The sequence below is a fragment of the Anguilla anguilla genome, chromosome 8, assembly GCF_013347855.1.
Source record: "Anguilla anguilla isolate fAngAng1 chromosome 8, fAngAng1.pri, whole genome shotgun sequence".
NCBI classification, from domain to species: Eukaryota; Metazoa; Chordata; class Actinopteri; order Anguilliformes; family Anguillidae; genus Anguilla; species Anguilla anguilla.
In genome coordinates this window covers 52,469,452-52,489,886 of record NC_049208.1, presented here as the reverse complement: position 1 = coordinate 52,489,886, position 20,435 = coordinate 52,469,452, and the positions used below count along the sequence as shown (strand labels likewise).

Below are 20,435 nucleotides of genomic sequence, written 5' to 3'. Positions count from 1 at the left end.
TTGCTTGCAATATCCCAAAACACAAAAAAGGTCAATTTTCAACAGTTAAAGGGTGACAGAACTAAAGAGGGGGAAAAAAGTGAAAATTCCAAGGAAGCGGCCACTTGATGGAAACTGGTTCGCTTTGCCGCCTTTATTTAAAACTACCGACAACTGACGTAGTTTCAAAGGTGCAAACACCCCTGTAAAATACCCCCCCCCCCCCCCCCCCATTGTTACCCCTATACAATAAGCGGACATTTTACTACGTTACATCGTTACCATCGCACTTTAATTTTCACTTCACCTTACCTGGAAGCCCGAAAGCCCTTTTCAAAGGGCCCGCCACTATTCATAATCCTAATAACGGTAATAACGGCAATGTATTCCAACATACGTCACATCCACATTCTGGCCAAAACAGGCACCAATAGGACAGTGGACACTTGGAGGTCTTGATTTAAAGGAAGTCAATGATTTTTAAAAATGATTTCAATATTAAAACGGCCAATGACGGGACACGCAGGTACCCCCACCGACGGATGCGTTAAACAGACTGGAGAGTCAGTCAGTCGGAGAGCACAGAGTAGCACCACAGCTAGCACGAAAACAGGAGGCGAACTGGATCAAAAAAAAAAACAAAAAAAAAAAAAACCACACTCTGAGCGCTGGTGGGAGGGGTATGGGTTCTAGATAGGCGACTGCACCTGCCCAATCACAGGACAGTCGCCTCTGTGCATATTTTTCCTTGCTTCTCTACCTACTTACAGGTTATTGGCAAGGTCGGGCCTAGCTCAATCTATATATACATACACACATATTTTACAGTGCTGCGAGCGGCGCGAGCGTGCGCGCGCAACACACACACCACACACACAAATGACCTGGATTTGAATTCGTTCATCGGTCTGCCAAACCACGACGAGCCTACAGAACCCACCAGTGGAGATTTGTTACATTTGCTTACAACAGTTCATAGGTGAATTTGAAACCTACACAAACCGTATGGGAAGGGGGTGGAGTTACCCAGCTTAAACTAAGAGAAAGGACAACACTATCTTGCCTTAGATCCACGTACTACACTTTTTTTGTATTCAAAAAAAAAAAAAAAAAAAAGGTTGCTGACGACACAAAGCCTACCAAAGGAAGCCAAAACTGAAAAAATAAGACAACACAAAACGTATAATTCACCCCCCACCCACAAACCTCTAAAAATAATTTTTAAAGAAAAAATAAAAAGGCAGATGGAACGCTAGTATCCATGGAAGAATGGCAGCTCTGTACCATCCAAATTCTATTCCGGAATCTTCTTAAGCTCGCGACAACCGACGCCACCGACGCTCACCTACCCCTTCCTCCTCCTCCCTGCACTACTGACCTGAACCCCAAAACCCAAACAGGAGCCGTGCACAAACAGGCAGCAGCTCTCTCTCACACACACATATTTCTACATACTCTACATAAACACATGTACGTACAGTACTTTTTTTTTTTTTGTCTGGTTTTTTTTTCTTTCTTCTTTTAATATGTACCCAACGACACACCGCACGTGCAGTTCTCCAGCACAGCGACCAGAATTTTCTATGTACATCTTACGTACGGGAGTGTTTGCTTCCCCGTGGCCAATGCGTGCGGGCAGAACGCTTCAATGAAAGGTTCTTCGGTGGGAAAGGAAGAGAACGGGAAAAGCTAAAGCTAGACTAGGATTACACACCTACCAAACGACACCTCCTCTTCGGTCTCACACGTGTGTGTGTGTGTGGTTGCATAATCATCACAGCAAACTGTGTTTGTGTGTGCGTCTGTGTGCACGTGCGTGTCGGGTGTGCGTCTGTGTGTGCGTGCGTGCGTGTGAGGTGTGTGCGTCTGTGTGCATGTGCGTGTGAGGTGTGTGCGTCTATGTGTCGGTGTTTAAAATATGCATAGACCAGTGTTCCCTGTACTACAGGAGGAAGAGCACACACGAGTGGTAGGTACACAAGCTCCCAAACCGGTCCCAGCTCTCCTAAACAAGTCCGCCCAGTGACCTATGACCCAGCCGAGCTGAGCTCCTCTCCTCAGCTCACCCCTCCCGCTTTCCACCTACCCCCAGAGACCGAGAGGAGGGGGGGGGGGGGGGGGGGTCCAGACACACTGCTCACCTTGTGGGTTTGAAGCTGAAGAGTGGGGGGGGGGGGTGGGGCCCGGGAGAGGACCATACCCCAGCAAATTAATTCAACAGCCGATTCAGAAAAGGTCGGGGGGGGGGGGGGGGGCTTGTAACAGTTTCATGTTTTCAAATTCTAAAAAGGAAAAAAAAAACAAGCCCTTCATTTTTTTTTTTTTTTTGAAGGGGATGATGGGAAATGGAGTCCACACCATGAGATTATGCAGTCCTGATCAGGCCACAAATTTCCCCTCCCAGCAGCGTCCCCAGGAGAACTTTCTACTGAACCCCAGTTCCTGCTTTAGTTCCGCTGACTGCAGCAAGACTCTGGATTTGTCTTCAAAAAAAAAAAAAAAAAATTAAATTAAAAAAAAAATCTTCACCCATTTTATGAGCACAGTACACAATTAACCACTAACAGTCCCCAAGGCTGCCTTTCAGTAAAAGTTTTTTTCCCCCCCCCAAAACAGAGGAATCTGTGGCTGCTCTGCTTTGCCAGTCCAGGGGGGCGGGGCTGTGAACAGGGAGACCCTTCCTGCGGCTGAGCCAATCAGGAAACAGCACCGAGTCTCCTCCCTCGCTCCATTGGGCGGCCGGTGAGTGAGTGGGGGCGTGCATCTACGCACAGTCGTGGGATCTTGACCAATTAGGAGAGGGCGATGTCACTCTTTCAAGTTCCACCATGCCGTTCCAACTGGAAGATGAAGTCTGGGATATCGAAGGCTACGTCATCACACAAGTAGCTTCGTTCAGGAGAGGTAACGTCAGGACGAGGTGCAGCTCCACTGGCAGGGGCCCCATTATCGGCGCCTTTCCCGCCATCTAGTGGTAAAGCGGAGGTACTGCCGCTACTTTGGGGAAGCCACTCATTACCTAGGTCAGGCGGTGGGGGTGAGGTGACAGACAGAACGCGAGGAGGCTTGGTTTGCAGCCAAACCCCCCCCCCCCCCCTCCCCGCCCCACAAAAAAAACTAACAACATATGTCCCCGACACAAACTCTTCAAGGAGAAATTTAAGTAGAAGAACAAGAAGAAGAAAAGGAAGCCGTCTTTGACAAACATTAATACTTCAACAGAGGGGGAAGAAACAAACAAAAAAAAACAAACAAACAGGGTGAGCCCAGGCAGGCCAGGAACCCCAAACACGGTGTGGCCCCCCCCAAGACAGGGGGGAGGAGGAAGGAGGGGGGGGGGGGGGGAGGGTTTAGGGTGGGGGTGTCATCCTGGCTCCTCCCACGGGGCCTACGTCAGCTGATGGGGCGCCTCCAGCATCTCCATGAGGAAAGTGTCGATGGGCGTGTCACCAATCAGCTTGAAGAAGAAGAGGTGCTCCAGGCACTTCAGGCCAATGGAGCGCAGTGCTGGGAGCCGGAGGAGGAGCTTGGCAAACCTGCGGGGGAGGGAGGGAGGGAGGGTCAATAAAGGCCACATGACTGCAGAGATGCTGACACCGGGCAGGCTCGAGTTTGAGTGTGGAATTTGAGCACACTGCAGGGGAGAGGAAGGCAGTCCTCCTGGGGGGGGGGGGGGGGGGGGGGTTGGGGTAGGGGTTGAAGTTGGGGTTAGGTTTAGGGAGCAGACCCACCTGCCCTGCTGGTCTGGGTATCTCTGTTTGCAGCGGGGGTGGGGTTAGGGTTAGTGTTGGGTTGGGGTTAGGTTTAGGGGCAGACCTACCTGCCCTGCTGGTCTGGGTATCTCTGTTTGCAGTAGGCCTCCAGGGAAGCGTACACCTTCTCCCTCAGCAGCTCCACCTCGCTGGGGCTGGACAGGCCTTTGGCGTCTGCACAACACACACTGGCGTCATACACACACACACACACACATATACACACACACGCACACACACACACATATACACACGCGCACACATATACACACACAGGCGCACACACACATATACACACACATATACACACACGCACACATATACACACACACGCACACATATACACACACACGCGCACATATACACACACACGCACACATATACACACACACGCACACATATACACACACACGCGCACACATACACACACGCACACATATACACACACGCGCACACACACATATACACATATACACACTCACATACACACACGCGCGCACACACACGCGCACACTCCGACATACGGTTCCTTTACGTGCTCAAGTACCAGGGCTGATTATGTCATGACGCGAAGCGCGTATCTGACGCATGACGACCCGGGGCAGACGTATCGCGACGCGCTGTCGTGACATGAGGTACCTGGGTTGAAGAGGATGATCGCTCGCAGGCACCCGAGTTCGGTCTTGTCCATCTGCATGTCCCTCATCTTACTGACGAGCTCCGTGAGCACCCTGTGAGAGAGAAGATGAAGGAAGAGGGGGCGGGGCAGGGGGCGGGGACAAGCAGGAGGGGGCAGAGAAAGGGGCGGGGACAAGGGCGGGGTCAACACAGGCATCAGCGCCACCTCCGAGCAGCTTCAAAGATCAATTCACAAATGAAAGGAGGGGTCTCCTCGCGTGTGTTTAGAGAACGTGAGAACGTAAACATACCGGGGCAGATTAATTCATTAGTGAATGCTCGTTAAGCGTGAACTCGTTAAATCCAAGTGGCGTAACTGTAACTTTAACTTTTATCGAAGCATAACTTTTAAACTCAGCCCTTTTTTTCTGTTGTTGCAAAAACAAATTAATGAAACGAATCAAACACGACTGCCACAGTGAGTGAAAGGCTGCGTCGTCACGGCGATTCCTGCCCCTCCGGTGTCCAGGGTCAGAAAAGCGTGCATTTCACACACAAAGAGGAAGAGAGATAGAGAGAGAGAGAGAGAGAGAGAGAGAGAGAGAGAGAGAGGCAGATGGACACAGAAAGGAGCTCCAAGCCGACTCCACGTGGGGGGGTGTAGATAGAGGTCTCTCGTTCACCTGAACCAAATTACACCACAACTCACCCCCCAGCCCCCTTTGTGCTAAAGAACCAACAGAGCAACCCATAAAGTCTCATACACTGCCTTTAAAAACAACAATAACAACAAAACAAAACAAAAAAAGCTTAAGTGTTCGTACGGCGTTATAGTGTGGGAGTGGTGTTATTACCTGTCAAATATGGCCCCAACCTCTGCATTGTGCGCACTCTCCCTGTGTGTCCAATCACAGTGTGTTATTACAATGTCATTACACTGCAGTTACATTGTTATTACATTGTCATAAACGCAGGGCTCAACAACCCCGCGTTTCCGTTTTTGGTTTCCGGGGTGGGGGGGTGGGGGGGGGGGGGGGGGGGTAGACGCGACTCATCTGAGCCCGGCGGTACCAGGGGAGGGCGAAGAGCTTCCGGGTCACCCAGCAGGACGAAACTTCGTCCGGGACAAAGGCACGAAGTACGCAGTCGCGAAATTAAAGAAAAAAGCAGTTTGCAGTCCCAAGTGGGTCTGTCACTTCCACTGCAACTTCTATGTTTCTATTCATGAATTAATGTATTTATCAAAACAGGTGTTTTATCAAGCGACGCATGCACTCATTTCAGGATAAAAGCTGAATATAAAAAAGCTGGTTTGTAATAGAAGACTCTCTGCACATGTATAACTGCACATTACGGTTGCGTTCAAGACAGTTTTCCTTGGGAACACAATGCAGTTTGCTGAAGTGAGCCAGCATCTTGCAAAACTGGGAACACCGAGCACATTGGGGTTCAGAGATCTTCTTGGGTAGGGAAAAATAAATCTTAAAAAAAAACCTGCCAATATCCATGTGACAGCAAGCAAAAACAGTCTACGCTACTCTCGCATACACACAAAGCACGAGGAGAATCGAGAGAGGAGGCCAAGAGGTTAGAACATGCCCAGCACGAGCTCACTCTGAAAAATGGCTGTTTTTAAAAAAATAATAATTTATTTATTTATTTAATTTATTTAATAATACCTCAAAAGCCCAGCCTGGTTTTCACAGGCCCACAGATGATCACAAGAGACGGGAGAAATTCACCGATAGGAATGACACACGCACACGCGCACACACACACACACACACACACACACACACACGGGAGTTCAAACATGACATTCCTAAGGTCAGGTCAAGCCCCCTGGACACGCAGACGCACTGGAGCGCAACAGAAGCCTGCCACCATCAGGGCTTAACGTGCAACTGCAATTACCGTCGGATTACGGAGAGACCTCACGCTCAACCCTGCAGCCACAAGCGACCCCACCACCATGAATAACAATGTAATTATCGTGTAATTGTAGTGTAATTGTAATTATCGTGTAATTGTGGTGTAATTATCGTGTAATTACCACGGCACGGCGTGTAATCTAGTCTACTTCGGATCGGTGCTTCCAGCAGGTATGAAACTGGTCAGTTCCCTCTGAACCGGCAGCACTGCAGAATGGAGAGAGCCTGCCCGTGTATGGTCCTGCGATGGTTCTGTGTGTGTGCGTGTGTGTGTGCGCGCGCGCGTGCACAGAAGTTTCCACTGAAGCCCGACACCTGGGACCATAGAATATGAGACACCCCCGAGTCCCGCTGCGCTGATGTTGGACGTGATTGGCTGCGTGCTTTGCACTGCACTGCAGAACGCGGGAGTCTCCGTGGTGCATTTCCCCGCAGTGGAACACGCTGCACAACCCCGTAGGTGCCCCGATGTGGCCACTAGAGGGCACATCCGCGAGGGCGGGCAGATTTGGGGCAGCGTTTGCCCGGCGTGTGGGCAGATTTTTGGGAGGTATCTTAGAGGGCAGTCAAGCAGTATTTGGATAGTGATTGGGTGGTATTCAGCCCAGTATTCGGCTGCTGCTCAGGCTGTTTCTGGGCAATACTTGGCTGGTGATAAAGGAATTTCTGGGCAGTATTTGGCTGGGGGATTGGGTGGTTTCCTGGCAGAATTTGCATTTGGCTGGAACTTGAGCCAGTGTTTGGGTGGTGCTTGGGGAGTTCCTGGACAGAATTTGGCCAATGATTTACCAGAATTTAGCAGGTGTTTGAGGAGTTTCTGGTATTTGGCCATGTTCAGGGTAATTTCTGGGCATTATTAGGCCAGTTTCTTTGTAATTAGCTGGCGTTTGGGCGGTATTAAGTTGGTGCTTTGGAAGCACCAATTTAATTTGGCCAATATTTGGCCAATATTTTGGTGGAATTTGGCCAGTGTTTGGACAGTGTGTGTGGAGTATTTGGCTGCTGTTGGGGCAGAATTTGGTCGGTGTTTGGACAGTGTGTGTGGAGTATTTGGCTGCTGTTGGGGCAGAATTTGGTCGGTGTTTGGGCAGTTTCTGTGAGGTATGCGGTGGGTAATTGAGCAGTATCTGGATAGGATTTGGCTGCTGTTTGGGTAGTCTTTAGATTTGGCTAGTATTTTGGTGGTACTTCACCAATTTCCAGCCAGTAATTTGCCTATTTTTGGGCACAATTTGGCCAGTATTTTGGCAGTTTTGGGGTGGTATTTAGCCAGTGTTTTGGAGGAATTTGGCTGGTGTTTGGGTAGTTTTGGGGCAGTATTTTGGGTGTTTCTGGGCCAAATTTGGTCAATGTTTGGCCCGTTTCTGGGTCACATTTGGCAAGGGTTCAGGGAGTTTCCTGCCAGTGTGTGGCTGGTGTTAGGAGAGTTTCTGGGCAGTATTTGGCTGGTGTTCTGGTAGTTTCTATAGGGCAAGTGTTTGGCCAGTGTCTTTAGAGTATGTGGTCAGTGTTCGGGCGGTTCCTGTAGAGTATCTGGTCAGTGTTCGGGCGGGTCCTGTAGAGTATGTGGTCAGTGTTCGGGCGGTTCCTGTAGAGTATCTGGTCAGTGTTCGGGCGGTTTCTGTAGAGTATCTGGTCAGTGTGCGGGCGGTTCCTGTAGAGTATCTGGTCAGTGTTCGGGCGGGTCCTGTAGAGTATCTGGTCAGTGTTCGGGCGGTTCCTGTAGAGTATCTGGTCAGTGTTCGGGCAGTTCCTGTAGAGTATGTGGTCAGTGTTCGGGCGGTTCCTGTAGAGTATCTGGTCAGTGTTCGGGCGGTTCCTGTAGAGTATCTGGTCAGTGTTCGGGCGGTTGCTAAGTGGTATGTTGCCGGCGGTTGGTGACGGGCCCACCTGTCGAAGATGGCCCCCACGCCGGCGCTGTGGGCGCTGTTGCGGTGCACGTGCAGCCCGGTGGCCAGCAGGATGCCGTCCTTCACCGTGATGGAGCGGTGCGAGAAGGACGCGATCAGGAGCTCGTTCCAACCTGAGGGGGGCGGGGGGGGGGGGGGAACACAGCGCATACGAGCCGAGGTTTAAACCGCTGCCATTTTACAGCAGCCTCTTACCTAAAGCGACTAGTACAGATCACGCACAAAATGGACTGCACGTGAAAAACGCAATGTATGCTAGCAGCGTTAGCGCCCCCTGGCCCTGGCGGCGTTAGCCCCCCCTGGCCCTGGCGGCGTTAGCGTTAGCGCTCCCTGGCTCTGGCGGCGTTAGCGTTAGCGCCCCCTGGCCCTGGCAGTGTTAGCGTTAGCGCCCCCTGGCTCTGGCGGGGTTAGCGCCCCCTGGCTCTGGCGGCGTTAGCGCCCCCTGGCTCTGGCGGGGTTAGCGCCCCCTGGCTCTGGCGGGGTTAGCGCCCCCTGGCTCTGGCGGGGTTAGCGCCCCCTGGCTCTGGCGGGGTTAGCGCCCCCTGGCTCTGGCGGTGTTAGCGTCCCCTGGCCCTGGCGGCGTTAGCCCCCCCTGGCTCTGGTGGTGTTAGCGCCCCCTGGCTCTGGCGGCGTTAGCGCCCCCTGGCTCTGGCGGGGTTAGCGCCCCCTGGCTCTGGCGGCGTTAGCGCCCCCTGGCTGCGTCGGTGTTAGCGCCCCCTGGCTCTGGCAGTGTTAGCGTCCCCTGGCCCTGGCAGTGTTAGCGTCCCCTGGCTCTGGCGGCGTTAGCGTCCCCTGGCTCTGGCGGCGTTAGCGTTAGCGTCCCCTGGCCCTGGCGGCGTTAGCGTCCCCTGGCCCTTGCAGCGTTAGCGTCCCCTGGCTGCGTTAGCGTCCCCTGGCTCTGCCGGCGTTAGCGCCCCCTGGCCCTGGCGACGTTAGCGTCCCCTGGCTCTGGTGGTGTTAGCGTCCCCTGGCCCTGGCGACGTTAGCGCCCCCTGGCCCTGGCGGCGTTAGCGCCCCCTGGCCCTGGCGACGTTAGCGTCCCCTGGCTCTGGTGGTGTTAGCGTCCCCTGGCCCTGGCTGCGTCGGCGTGATAAGGAGGCGGGGCCTTACCGGCACGGAGCAGGATGACCTGGTCGTCCAGCGCCAACTCGGAGAAGTGCGGGATCCTCTTGGCCCACTCCACCAGGGTGAAGAGCTGCTTGTCGGCCGCCTGGCAGATGTTGGTGACGGGGTCGTTGGGCTGGGGGGGGTGGGGGTGGGGGGGTGAGAGGAAGGGACGTGTCTCAGACCGTAGCTCAAACTGGAATGGGTCAGGGTGGCGTCACAGATCGATGGACCTAACTTTGCCTCTGGTGCCAATAATCGAAAGAATTGAAGGACAGCTAGGGAGGATGCAAGGAGACAGAAAAAAACAGAGAATGGAGAAAGAGAGGAAGGGAGGGAGGGACAGAGAGAGAGAGAGAGAGAGTAGGAGAGAAAGAGACTGAACAAGAGCGAGAGACAGAGAGAGTAGGAAGCAAGGAGAGAGCAAGAGGCAGACAGAATAAGACAGAGCGAGAGAGCGACAAAGAGAGAGAGCCAGAGAGATGGGTGTGGCATTACCCCCCCCCCCTCACCAAGCTGCCCCCAGAGTTCCCCCCCCCCCCCCCGGAATTCCCCCACCCCCCTCACCGAGCTGCCCCCAGAGCCCCCCCCCTCACCAAGCTCCCCCCAGAGACCTCCCCCCCCCTCACCGAGCTGCCCCCAGAGCCCCCCCCTCACCAAGCTCCCCCCAGAGACCTCCCCCCCCCTCACCGAGCTGCCCCCAGAACTCCCCCCTCACCGAGCTGCCCCCAGAGCCCCCCCCTCACCAAGCTCCCCCCAGAGACCTCCCCCCCCCTCACCGAGCTGCCCCCAGAACTCCCCCCTCACCGAGCTGCCCCCAGAGCCCCCCTCCTCCCTCACCGAGCTGCCCCCAGAGACCTCCCCCCTCACCGAGCTCCCCCCAGAGTTCCCCCCCCTCACCGAGCTGGCCCCAGAGCCCTTCCCCCCTCACCAAGCTCCCCCCAGAGTTCCCCCCCCTCACCGAGCTCCCCCCAGAGCTCCCGTCCGCGTGCAGTTCGGTCTTCTGCTCCACGGCCATCTCCGCCTCCAGGATCTTCTCCACCGGCATCTCCTCGTTGACGGCGCTGGTGGACTCCACCTCGCCGTCCCGCTCCTTGTTCCGCTGCCTCTCCTCCTGCACGGCTGCGGAGGGGGGGGCGGGGCCGAGGCGAAAGGGGGCGGGGCCAATGCAAAAATGGGCAGAGGAGACACGGGGCCGGACACAGGGGCAGGGTGAGGGGGGGGGGAAGGGACGGGGCAAAGAGAAGACCGAGCGAGAGAGAGAGAGAGAGATACACACACAGATGCACACGTTCTCCCGTTAGTTAAAAGCTACATTCACCGGTCGTCCATTCGCACTCTCGCACACAGCGACATGCGCTTCTCAGAAACGGACCCCATGAACAAAAGGAGGCTCTTCTTCACCTTGCTGAAGGCGGATATTATCGTCACACGGAGAAGCCCAAACGGACTCCCCGTGTGTCCAGTGGTGTCTTCCAAAAACTCACGAAGCTGGGGCAGGGCACAAAGATCGCCCCGTTTTTCTGCACAGCCACCCCGGGCATTTAACGCTGCGTTCCACCCTTACAGCACGGGGTCTAAGCTGCCAGTGAAAACTCGGCAGCGAGACATTGGCTCGCTACGTCATTCCAGCGGAGGCGGGACTCCCAGCCTCTTTTCCTCCGTTTTCATTGGTCCGCTTCTGAGAACTACGGAATTAAATTCTAGAAATCTAAAAAATGTAACCCCCCAAAATTACGTCTCTTGCGCTCGCACAAGCGCGCGCACGAACACACACGCACAAACACGCACTCACACAGCCACATACACACAAACCCCTCCTTTCTCCATTTTGTTCTTACATCTCTGTCGTTCATCTTGGACCACTACAGAAGGAGGGAGAGAGAGAGAGAACGAGGGGAGACAAAAGAGGGAGAGAGGGGGGGACAGGGGTTAGTTCTGAAGAATCGCTCCCTCTCCTCTCTCTGCCTCTTTTGTTCGTTCTTTCCCTCCCCCCTTTTTGAACACCCCCCCGCCTCCCCCCCGCACCCCACCCCCTCCAAAAACACACAAAATCAAACCCCTCCTTCCCAGCTACCCCGCATCTGCCCCAGGCACCCACTTCCCTATACGCCTCCTGGTGGTGGTTATTCTTATTACACTTCTTTAAAAACGTGATTCGCAATACCCTGCAGCCCTACTAACTCCCTTGGACCTCACTGGGCCAGATGGGGCACAGGGGCTTCTTACCAAAATACGCAAACGGGCCAGCAGGCTGAGTCTTCCAGTTTAACCTGGCCGGGCTGACTGCGGAAATGCAGCTAAAGACGGCCCATGTTTTATTTATATAAATCACGTGATCATTTCCCCTTTTTCCCTCCCTGATTTGGGATGCCCTAGACTCGCCCCTCCTCTGCAGATTTGGGAGAGCGGGGACAGGCACGCGCTCCGCTGAAGGGGAAGCTCAGTCTTAGTCCCAGAGGGGAAGCCCAGTCTTAGTCCCAGAGGGGACGCTCAGTCTTAGTCCCAGAGGGGAAGCTCAGTCTTAGTCCCAGAGGGGACGCCCAGTCTTAGTCCCAGAGGGGACGCCCAGTCTTAGTCCCAGAGGGGACGCCCAGTCTTAGTCCCAGAGGGGAAGATCAGTCTTAGTCCCAGAGGGGACGCTCAGTCTTAGTCCCAGAGGGGACGCCCAGTCTTAGTCCCAGAGGGGACGCCCAGTCTTAGTCCCAGAGGGGAAGCTCAGTCTTGGTCCAAAAGGGCCATGCTCAGTCTTAGTCCCAGAGGGGCAGCTCAGTCTTAGTCCCAGAGGGGACGCTCAGTCTTAGTCCCAGAGGGGACGCTCAGTCTTAGCCCCAGAGGGGAAGCTCAGTCTTAGTCCCAGAGGGGAAGCTCAGTCTTAGTCCCAGAGGGGACGCCCAGTCTTAGTCCCAGAGGGGACGCCCAGTCTTAGTCCCAGAGGGGACGCCCAGTCTTAGTCCCAGAGGGGAAGATCAGTCTTAGTCCCAGAGGGGACGCTCAGTCTTAGTCCCAGAGGGGACGCCCAGTCTTAGTCCCAGAGGGGACGCCCAGTCTTAGTCCCAGAGGGGAAGCTCAGTCTTAGTCCCAGAGGGGACGCCAAGTCTTAGTCCAAAAGGGCCACGCTCAGTCTTAGCCCCAGAGGGGAAGCCCAGTCTTAGTCCCAGAGGGGACGCCCAGTCTTAGTCCCAGAGGGGAAGCTCAGTCTTAGTCCCAGAGGGGAAGATCAGTCTTAGTCCCAGAGGGGACGCTCAGTCTTAGTCCCAGAGGGGAAGCCCAGTCTTAGTCCAAAAGGGCCACGCCCAGTCTTAGCCCCAGAGGGGAAGCTCAGTCTTAGTCCCAGAGGGGAAGCTCAGTCTTAGTCCCAGAGGGGACGCCAAGTCTTAGTCCAAAAGGGCCACGCTCAGTCTTAGCCCCAGAGGGGACGCTCAGTCTTAGTCCCAGAGGGGAAGATCAGTCTTAGTCCCAGAGGGGACGCTCAGTCTTAGTCCCAGAGGGGAAGCCTAGTCTTAGTCCCAGAGGGGAAGCTCAGTCTTAGTCCCAGAGGGGACGCTCAGTCTTAGTCCCAGAGGGGAAGCTCAGTCTTAGTCCCAGAGGGGAAGCTCAGTCTTAGTCCCAGAGGGGATGCTCAGTCTTAGTCCCAGAGGGGACGCTCAGTCTTGGTCCAAAAGGGCCACGCCCAGTCTTAGTCCCAGAGGGGAAGCTCAGTCTTGGTCCAAAAGGGCCACGCCCAGTCTTGGTCCAAAAGGGCCACGCTCAGTCTTAGTCCCAGAGGGGAAGCTCAGTCTTAGTCCCAGAGGGGAAGCTCAGTCTTAGTCCCAGAGGGGACGCCCAGTCTTAGTCCCAGAGGGGACGCCCAGTCTTAGTCCCAGAGGGGACGCCCAGTCTTAGTCCCAGAGGGGAAGATCAGTCTTAGTCCCAGAGGGGACGCTCAGTCTTAGTCCCAGAGGGGACGCCCAGTCTTAGTCCCAGAGGGGACGCCCAGTCTTAGTCCCAGAGGGGAAGCTCAGTCTTAGTCCCAGAGGGGACGCCAAGTCTTAGTCCAAAAGGGCCACGCTCAGTCTTAGCCCCAGAGGGGACGCCCAGTCTTAGTCCCAGAGGGGAAGCTCAGTCTTAGTCCCAGAGGGGAAGATCAGTCTTAGTCCCAGAGGGGACGCTCAGTCTTAGTCCCAGAGGGGAAGCCCAGTCTTAGTCCAAAAGGGCCACGCCCAGTCTTAGCCCCAGAGGGGAAGCTCAGTCTTAGTCCCAGAGGGGAAGATCAGTCTTAGTCCCAGAGGGGACGCTCAGTCTTAGTCCCAGAGGGGAAGCTCAGTCTTAGTCCCAGAGGGGACGCCAAGTCTTAGTCCAAAAGGGCCACGCTCAGTCTTAGCCCCAGAGGGGACGCTCAGTCTTAGTCCCAGAGGGGAAGATCAGTCTTAGTCCCAGAGGGGACGCTCAGTCTTAGTCCCAGAGGGGAAGCCTAGTCTTAGTCCCAGAGGGGAAGCTCAGTCTTAGTCCCAGAGGGGACGCTCAGTCTTAGTCCCAGAGGGGAAGCTCAGTCTTAGTCCCAGAGGGGACGCTCAGTCTTAGTCCCAGAGGGGACGCTCAGTCTTAGTCCCAGAGGGGAAGCTCAGTCTTGGTCCAAAAGGGCCACGCCCAGTCTTGGTCCAAAAGGGCCACGCCCAGTCTTAGTCCCAGAGGGGAAGCTCAGTCTTAGCCCCAGAGGGGAAGCCCAGTCTTAGTCCCAGAGGGGACGCCCAGTCTTAGTCCCAGAGGGGAAGCTCAGTCTTAGTCCCAGAGGGGAAGCTCAGTCTTAGTCCCAGAGGGGACGCCCAGTCTTAGTCCCAGAGGGGACGCCCAGTCTTAGTCCAAAAGGGCCACGCTCAGTCTTAGTCCCAGAGGGGAAGCTCAGTCTTAGTCCCAGAGGGGAAGCTCAGTCTTAGTCCCAGGGGGGAAGCTCAGTCTTGGTCCCAGAGGGGACGCCCAGTCTTGGTCCAAAAGGGCCACACCCAGTCTTAGTCCCAGAGGGGACGCTCAGTCTTGGTCCAAAAGGGCCATGCTCAGTCTTAGTCCCAGAGGGGAAGCCCAGTCTTAGTCCCAGAGGGGACGCTCAGTCTTAGTCCCAGAGGGGAAGCCCAGTCTTAGTCCCAGAGGGGACGCCCAGTCTTAGTCCAAAAGGGCCACGCTCAGTCTTAGTCCCAGCTTTTCACCCAGCATGCCCCCCTCTCTCTCACCTTCCCGCTTCATGCCCATGGCCAGGCACTTCTGGTAGCGGCAGTACTGGCAGCGGTTGCGCTGGCGCTTGTCCACCAGGCAGTCCTTGTTGTCGCGGCAGGTGTAGCTCAGGTCCTTCCTCACCGTGCGCTTGAAGAAGCCCTTGCAGCCCTCACAGCTGTACACACCATAGTGCTTACCTGCAGGGGGGGAGGGGGGCAGAGAGAGGGAGAGGGGGAGAAGGGGACAGGATGGGGGACAGGGAGAGGGAGAGAGGAGGGTAAAGAACAAGACAAAGAGAGGGGGAGTGGGGAAAGAGAGAGAGTGAGAGGGGAGAGGGAGAAAAGAGAGGGAGAGAGAAAAAAAGAGGGAGATTGAGGGGGGAGAGAAAGAAAGAGAGAGGGAGGGAGAGGAAAAGGAAGTTGAGGAGAAAATGCAGAAATGGCAGACAGGACCAGACCACACAAACCACAGCAGGCCTTTAAAGCACATGTCATATAAAGCTGCAGATCCCTCTTTACACAAATACACCAGAGTAGCCCCAAAATATCCCTAACCCTGCCCCCAGCCCCACCCGTCCCAAACACGCCGGAGTATCTCCCCTCCCCCATACGCACCAGAGGAGCAGCTCCTCCCGCTCCCCCTGTCCCATACGCACCAGAGGAGCGCCTACCCGGTCCCCCTCCCACTGTCCCATATGCACCGGAGGAGCACACCCCCGGCTCCCCGGCTCCCCCACTCCCTCCCACCCCTCCACCCCCCCCCCCCGTCCCATACGCACCGGAGGAGCGGTCCCCACAGATGGCGCAGAGGCGCTTTTGGGACAGCATGGGCCCGGGGCTGTGGCTGCCCAGGGGCTTCAGCCCAAAGGGAGGCTTCACGTCGTCAGAGCTGCTGACCGCGTGCAGACCCGACATGGACACCGTGGAGTTTATCTGTGTGGGGGGGGGGGGGGGGGGGGGGGGGGATGGGGGGGGGAGAGAGGGAGGGAGGAGAGGGTGAGAGAGAGAGGGGGAGGGAGGGAGGGAGAGAGAGAGGGGGAGGGGGGAAAGAGGGAGGGGGGGAGGGAGGATGAGGGAGAGAGAAGGAGGGAGGGGGGAGAGAGAGAAAGAGAAGGGAGAGAAAGGTTAGAGAGAACTCACTAACAGCTCACAGGTGTAGAAGTGACCAGTCCCTTTTTAAGGCAAGAGAGAAAGACGTTCTGAGCCTAAAAAAAGTCTCATGACTCATGACAAAAACACCGCATAGAACATTCCAGAACCGAGTGTGCACATTCCGACGCACCTTTCCTAACCGGGCGAGCCAACCTCACGGTAAACACGAGATACCATCACAAACACATCACACATGACCGCAGTCCTGTTCACAACCTGCCATTTTAATTCATTTATAATATAATTAATTAATAAGAATTCATTTAATTTTTCCATCAGCACATCAAATGTAACAGATAAGCCGGAAATACGCATTCTGAATTTCCAGAAGAAACCCCAGCGGTGCCCTTCCACAGGTCACCCGTCCAGGTGGGTAAAAGGTATGCTCAGTCACCTGTCCAGGTGGGTAAAAGGTATGCTCAGTCACCTGTCCAGGTGTGTAAAAGGAACATTCCGTCACCTGTCCAGGTGTGTAAAAGGAACATTCCGTCACCTGTCCAGGTGTGTAAAAGGGGACTGACCTGGGGGCTGCTGATTGGCCCATAGCCCACGGAAGGGGTCCCGGGTATGCAGGGAGAGCCCAGGGAGGAGCTGATGACGGAGAAGGGAGAGCCCATGGTGCTGATGGGACTGTTGACGGCGGAAGTGATGGGGGGCAGCGAAGTCATGGCGGCGGCCGACGGCGCCAGAGGGGGCGAGCGCTGAGCGGGCGAGGGGGACGAGACCGAGGAGCTGTCTGGACTGCGCGAGTCTGGGGAGGGGACACACGGTGTGACACCATCACTTCAAACGGCCTCTGAAGACAAGGTGTTAATGAGAGGGGGAGGGGTTAACACAGTGTGACATCATCATATCAAACGGTCTACGAAGCCAAAGTGCCAATGCTAGTCTCCCCATTCCCCACTTTAAAGAACGAATTCAGAAGTTTGTGACTGACACTTCACAGAAAACAGAAAAAAGACTTGTCTATATTGCACAGTATTTTACAACTCAAGAGACCTCATTAACTTAAATTTAAAGAGGAGTAATTATATCCTAATCGTATTACCAACTCAACCCTAAGACAATACTTCGTTTTGACACGTGTGCTAATTATGCTAAATGCTTCAAAGGACTGTGTCAAACCGGAACTAGGTTTCACGTTCAAGCCATCTGCAAAACTACAGTATATCCTGTTAACAGAGAACGTGCGGACAAACAAATGACAATCTTTATTCGAGGGAAAGGAAGAATACCACCTTCCATGATGATATTTAACGATAATATTTATTAATATCTGCAGTCCAGTGACGAGTTATCCAATGTCGGCACGAATAATGCGAGATAAAAATGTATAAAAACTTCCTTCATCTACCGTATAGAAGGGTAGATAATATTATTTTTTCTTTTAAAGACGAGACGCACTTCTTTTGATTAACTGAATTAATTCCGATAACATTTCAAAGGCAACGCCCCCTTTCTCGAATTTTAGCCACAGGTGAGCTTAGCTTGGCTAGGTTGTACACAACCTTGTGATTTTAATGCATACACGTTTGCAAGCGCCCAGACCAATTTGACCCAATGTTGGTTTGATGATCTTTTAAAGGTCCCGTTATGTGACTGCAGGCTCATCCTAAATCTTCTCCACTAGTGTAGAGTCTGTTGGTTATGTAACGAAAAACAAAATACTTTTACCGACCATACAGAGTAAGCCACACTTGTGCTGTCTGCCTAACAATTAAAAAAAAAAAAAAATTCTACAAACATTTACTATACAAATACATATCACTGGCAACAAAGACTGACCCAACAACTCTCCAGCTGGGCTAAACTGGCCTGGTGTTAACTAGCTTACTCTACAAATATAGTCTAGCTATGTTGAGAAAATGGAAACAGACGGTTGACCGTAAATAACACCGTTAGCCAACAGTCTAAGGAGAAAAAGTTTACCAAGTAATAGACGACGGAGCCAGTAAGAAGGTTATTATTGGCACAGTGGTGTTAACCTGCTAACATTATTAGTCTAACTAATACCGTCCCGTGCATAACGCTGTCAAATGAACATATTCGCCAGCGAACAAATTGTGTCGCCATTTTTTGTGCTAACCCATTACCAACACGGATAGCCCAGATCTCTCCTTCCAGCCCAAACTTAGCTAACTCTTACCTCTGCTGTCGCCCATGGCGGACCTCGGCCGCAGCCCGAAAGCAAGGCCCGAGTGCAGCCCGACGTGCCAATCCGGCAGACTGCTCAACTAAACACCGCGACAGGCGGGCCGCCCGCTCGTGGTCGTGGTTGTAAACAACGGGAACTTCGAGAAAAACGTCGACATCCAACGCCACAAACAAATTAATGGAAGGTTATCGGATATAAAATACTTCCTTAAAACGATCCCTGGCTAGGTATCGGGTGTTGCTTAAGCGCTATTTCCCGTTTTGAGCTGGGCATGTCTGGCCGATTTGTTAGCCATTGTTGCTGCTAGTCATCAATCTTGTTGACACTGGGCGCAGATAACGAGCTGGCAAAACGATAATAAGCTCGTAAGCAACCGCGGAACTTCAAATTTAGCTATACAAATAAACACTCCTAAAATTATCTGAAATGCGTTTCTTGCAAGTACACGGTCCACATCATAGAGGTTAGCGAGCTAAACCACCAAGCCACATTAGCAAGCTAATCTACGAACCGTGTCGCAAGCGGTGCTACGAAACAACGGAATGCGCTCGGAAAACTCGTTAGCTAGCTACCCTGATTTCACTACGTTATCAGACAAATTGTGAACATTATATAAAAAGAAAAAACACGGAAAACGAGAAGCTAGGCCCGTTCTTCCTCTCCCCTGTACTCGCCTCGTCGTCAGCCCTTCCCCTCTGATTGGAAACTGTACTAGATTTCCATTAAGATTTGCAGACAGGTTTCCATTTTGGCTCTTCCGGAGACACGTTACACACGATAAAGAGCCAAAATGGCGGCACAACCGGCCAAAATTAACTTTGAACTACAGTCTTGAGGATTTATGTCCTGATGCTGACAGGACTGGATGCATTGTAAATCGCAAAAAGTAGTTTAAAGTCCGTTTAGAACACTATGTCCTATTCAGACCTACATAATCTATCATTTGTCGAATCCAAATGCCCATAATGTTAATATGGGTTGTCTACCGATAGAGGGAGTCGTATCCACAATACGAAATACTGAGAGCGCTAAAATGGTGTTGCTCCGAGCGATTTATCGCAAATCGTTAATTTAATTCATGATAGACTTTTGCTGACAGGGCTTTTTAATAGTCCTGATACTGAAGATTTCTTTAGAAAAACTGACTTGACCATAACATAAACAGAATTAAAAGCTCTTGGATGGAGAAGTATTACTTCTCAAATCCCCCTCCCCAATAAACCTCGATTAAAAAATATAGAATCGTGTCAGGAATCACAGATGGTTAGTATTATGAATCCTGCGATTTTAAAGGAGGCTTACAGACCTTTTAAAACCTTTGAGGGGTGGGGGGTTGTGGTCTACAGGTGCTCCGTCTTCCCTGTTCAGAGAAGTCACTTCGTGCCAGAGTTTCGTGACCTCAAAAAAACTGTAGGCCTCAGTAATCTTGTACAGGATCTGGACAGGACTCCCAGTAGGTAGGTGCCTTTTTTTTCTCCATAAATAGAACAGCGTTGTTCACACCAGAGTAGGAGAAGGAGCGGGCAGGAGGAGATTTAGTCCAATTACCCCCCTTCCGTTAATCCTCCTCTGCGCCCCTCCCTCTCTCCTTCACGAAAGCTCCTTTCACAAATGAGAGATTTCATCACTTAAAAACGTGAACACACTCGAAATGAATTAACAGCTGTTCGCAGGCAACGGACAGACGGCCACACTGCTTGCTAGCTTAAGTCACCACCACAGAGACGAGAAATAGCTAGGCTTTGAGGTTCCTGAGTTTTATCAAGATAGACCAGGAATACTGCATAGGCAGTTTTTTTTTGTTATTAGGCATGCATATGTGTCTATACACGTGAATATATAAATATATATTTACACAAATACACACACTGCTACTGTTCTGAAACACAAAGACAAAACAAGAATAGAAATTAAAATACCAATTTTATTTTTACTTTAAAAAAAAGAAAAAAAAAACATAACCAAGAACAAAAAAAAAAAACTAAAAGTAAAAACAACCTCTTTCCCTCCCCATCTCCCCCTCCCCCCCCCAGCCACATGTCGGGCTGGAATAAGCATGTGTATGAGATGCAGAGAAGCAATACAACACAAAGGGTCAGCACGAGTGAGAAAGCTCCACATTTTTAAATATCATAAGCCCTATTTGCACGGGACTAGTATTACCTGGGGACCTCATGTGATTTAGAAATTACCCCCCCACGTCTGTGTTTTGTGCGACACATTCGCACGGGATAAGCGAAGTCTGTATTTCACTCGAATTTACTGACATTATCCCCCGGATATGATTGGAAATGTCAAGGCTCTGCTCTGCGTAACAGTGAAATACAACCCCAAATCACCGAGATGCCGATTCGCACGGGACTAATATTATCACATGACCTAAGACCACAGAAAACCTCCGCAATTATTACAAGTTAGAGGTCCCCAGGTAATACTAGTCCCGTGCGAATAGGGCTTTAGTCACTGCTCTGATTGTCTGAATTACACTGTTCGGTTCGACAGACCTTCGTACGTGATACACTGGGTCCAAGTGAGCATGCCTTTGGTACTTACCCAGGGTGCATTCAATAAGTATTTACGGATATATAATGACATAGGCCTTTGAAAGACAACTGTTGTCAAACATACATACTCACCACACACAC

At 52.7% G+C, this 20,435-nt stretch overlaps 1 protein-coding gene and 1 long non-coding RNA gene across 4 annotated transcripts in view; one reads left to right on the top strand and one right to left on the bottom strand.

Moving 5' to 3' along the window:
* The window catches only part of LOC118232987, an 8,021-nt gene extending 163 nt beyond the window's left edge, over positions 1 to 7,858 (top strand). Inside the window, exons 2-3 of the long non-coding RNA XR_004766434.1 lie at positions 5,014 to 5,019; positions 7,778 to 7,858. This is a non-coding gene — a long non-coding RNA (uncharacterized LOC118232987). The remainder of the gene's footprint in view (positions 1 to 5,013; positions 5,020 to 7,777) is intronic.
* LOC118232964 (retinoic acid receptor RXR-beta-A) lies at positions 3,312 to 18,581 on the bottom strand. 3 transcript variants are annotated; one of them, XM_035428243.1, is made up of 12 exons: positions 18,465 to 18,581; positions 16,157 to 16,386; positions 15,263 to 15,416; positions 14,502 to 14,681; positions 11,136 to 11,159; positions 10,256 to 10,416; positions 9,301 to 9,430; positions 8,171 to 8,303; positions 5,204 to 5,245; positions 4,371 to 4,462; positions 3,800 to 3,905; positions 3,312 to 3,515 (listed from the first exon to the last, which is right to left on the bottom strand). In XM_035428243.1, the coding sequence occupies exons 2-12, from the start codon at positions 16,301 to 16,303 to the stop codon at positions 3,368 to 3,370; spliced, it is 1,317 nt and encodes a 438-aa protein (XP_035284134.1). In that variant the 5' UTR covers positions 16,304 to 16,386; positions 18,465 to 18,581; the 3' UTR covers positions 3,312 to 3,367. The 3 variants fall into 3 exon arrangements, with proteins under 3 accessions (XP_035284134.1, XP_035284132.1, XP_035284133.1); XM_035428241.1 differs by having other exon boundaries at positions 17,782 to 18,524; XM_035428242.1 differs by lacking the exon at positions 5,204 to 5,245 and having other exon boundaries at positions 17,782 to 18,524.
* Between the last annotated feature and the right edge of the window lie 1,854 nt (positions 18,582 to 20,435).